The sequence below is a fragment of the Gossypium hirsutum genome, chromosome D05 (genome assembly GCF_007990345.1).
Source record: "Gossypium hirsutum isolate 1008001.06 chromosome D05, Gossypium_hirsutum_v2.1, whole genome shotgun sequence".
NCBI lineage: Eukaryota > Viridiplantae > Streptophyta > Magnoliopsida > Malvales > Malvaceae > Gossypium > Gossypium hirsutum.
In genome coordinates this window covers 63,467,861-63,469,900 of record NC_053441.1, presented here as the reverse complement: position 1 = coordinate 63,469,900, position 2,040 = coordinate 63,467,861, and the positions used below count along the sequence as shown (strand labels likewise).

Genomic DNA, 2,040 nt, shown 5'->3' with positions numbered 1-2,040 from the left:
AGATTAAATACTAAAATATTTTAATTTATGTCATCAAATAATTTCATAATTTATTTTTAAATCAAATAGTTTTTGCTTTGATTTTTCGATTGATCAAGCTGAATTAGTATCACAAGTTTAAAATACTAAAAGTTTTTAATTTGTCTTTAAATAATTTTATAATTTGTTTTAAATTAGATAATTTTTTATACAATATAGAGGTGACAAGGTTTGAATTGGTATCAAACATTCATACACATCAATTCTCAAGTCCCGCTATTATCTGTTACATTCAAATGGGTCTGAGGTTGAATCATTTTTTAAATCTCTTTTTTCAATGTAACAAAGGACGAAGAAAAAAAAACATTGTTTGTCAAAAAAAAAAACTAGCAATTGTTTTTTATTCCCAAGACAAAACTTTTTTACTTTGGTTCTATATTCCTATCCTGAAATAATGATTTGAGTTTTTATAGGCATTTTTGACGTTGCTATTGAAATAACCTTTCTGGCTATATTTTTAGCTATTCTGCTCATTTTATAAAGTATTTTGCCGGGTTTAACGACGGCTACCCAATACTTGAGAGATCCTCCTGATCAATATAAATTAAGATTTTTAAATTAGATAGTTTAAACTGTAACTTTAAAATACTATAAAAATTTTCCTTCCCTACACTAGATGCCACATAATCTAATTTTAATTATTTTTATTGTATCATATTATATATATATATAGTCTATAGCAAGATTTTTTATTTAAAAATGATTTGTTGGAATAGTTGACACACTAAATATTTAGTTTATTTAATTAAATTTTTATTTATAATTAATATATTGATACTCATCGATTGAGTTTTAATTCGATTGATATGCACATTGTTGTCAATGTAAGAGGAAGTGAATATGAGTGCACTAAAACACATTATCTACGGAACTCTTTGATTATGATGGGAGAAATTGGGGGAAATGATTACGGTCATGCCTTCAAGCAAGGAAAAAGCATCGAGTATATTCGAAACTTTGTTCCTCCTGTTATTGATTCTATAACTTCATCAATTAATGTAAGAATCACCAGTTTTTTAAGGCAATTGTTGATCGGTACTGTGTTTCAGATTATTATAACATTTGAGTTTGATATGTAGGAGATGATCGAGTTGGGTGCAGTTACATTTCTGGTCCCTGGAAACTTCCCAATTGGATGCTCTCCCACTTATTTGACACTGTTTCAAGGTTCAGACAAGGATCATTATGATCCCTTAACTGGTTGTCTAACATGGTTGAACCAGTTCTCTCAACACCACAGTCAATTACTTCGAAAAGAACTCGAAAAAATCCGAAACCTTCATCCCGACACCAACATTGTTTATGCTGATTATTACAGCACTACATTGAGGATTTTCGATTCTCCAAACAAAATTGGTAGGGTTTGGTTTGATCAGTTTCTTTGAAACAAGAAACATAATCTGTCATCAACCTTAATCGATTTTTTCTCGAATGGTTCCAGGGTTTAAAGAAACATTGAAGGCTTGCTGTGGAACTGGAGGTCTTTACGATTACAATCTTTCGAGAGCTTGTGGTTATCCGCCATTAAGACAATGTTGCAATGACCCTTCTTCGTATATGAGCTGGGATGGAATCCATTATACAGAAGCAGTCAATAGATTGATTGCCAATGTTGTATTTGAGGAATTGATGAACAGCATTAATCCTAGTTTAAATAACTTGTGTCCTTTCCACGTAATGGGACCAATTATAGAGGTGCTTTTAAGAACCCCAGCGTGACCCACGTAAAAGAAAAGAACAATTCAATCACGTTGGAAAGTAAGCATTAAAGACAACCTCACCATTTTAGTTGGCTTAATTCATTATTTCACTTTGAAAGATATTTAAGTTCGAGTGTACTGCTGAAACATATTATCTTTCTATCACTCTGAACCCCTTCAATACTACCCTCATAAAAGGGAATCTAGTTCCATGATATACATTATGTTAAGTTGATTTCACACACCACACAACGTACGTAACATTTATAGTTAGAAAAGGTGCTGTGTTCACAATAAAGGT

General features: G+C 31.2%; 1 protein-coding gene across 1 annotated transcript; it reads left to right on the top strand.

Moving 5' to 3' along the window:
* Positions 1-845: 845 nt before the first annotated feature.
* On the top strand, positions 846-1,758 carry LOC121217292 (GDSL esterase/lipase At1g28570-like). The gene is made up of 3 exons (XM_041092815.1): positions 846-1,037; positions 1,119-1,395; positions 1,481-1,758. Exons 1-3 carry the CDS (start codon positions 846-848, stop codon positions 1,756-1,758), a joined length of 747 nt encoding a protein of 248 aa, XP_040948749.1.
* The last annotated feature ends 282 nt before the right edge of the window (positions 1,759-2,040 follow it).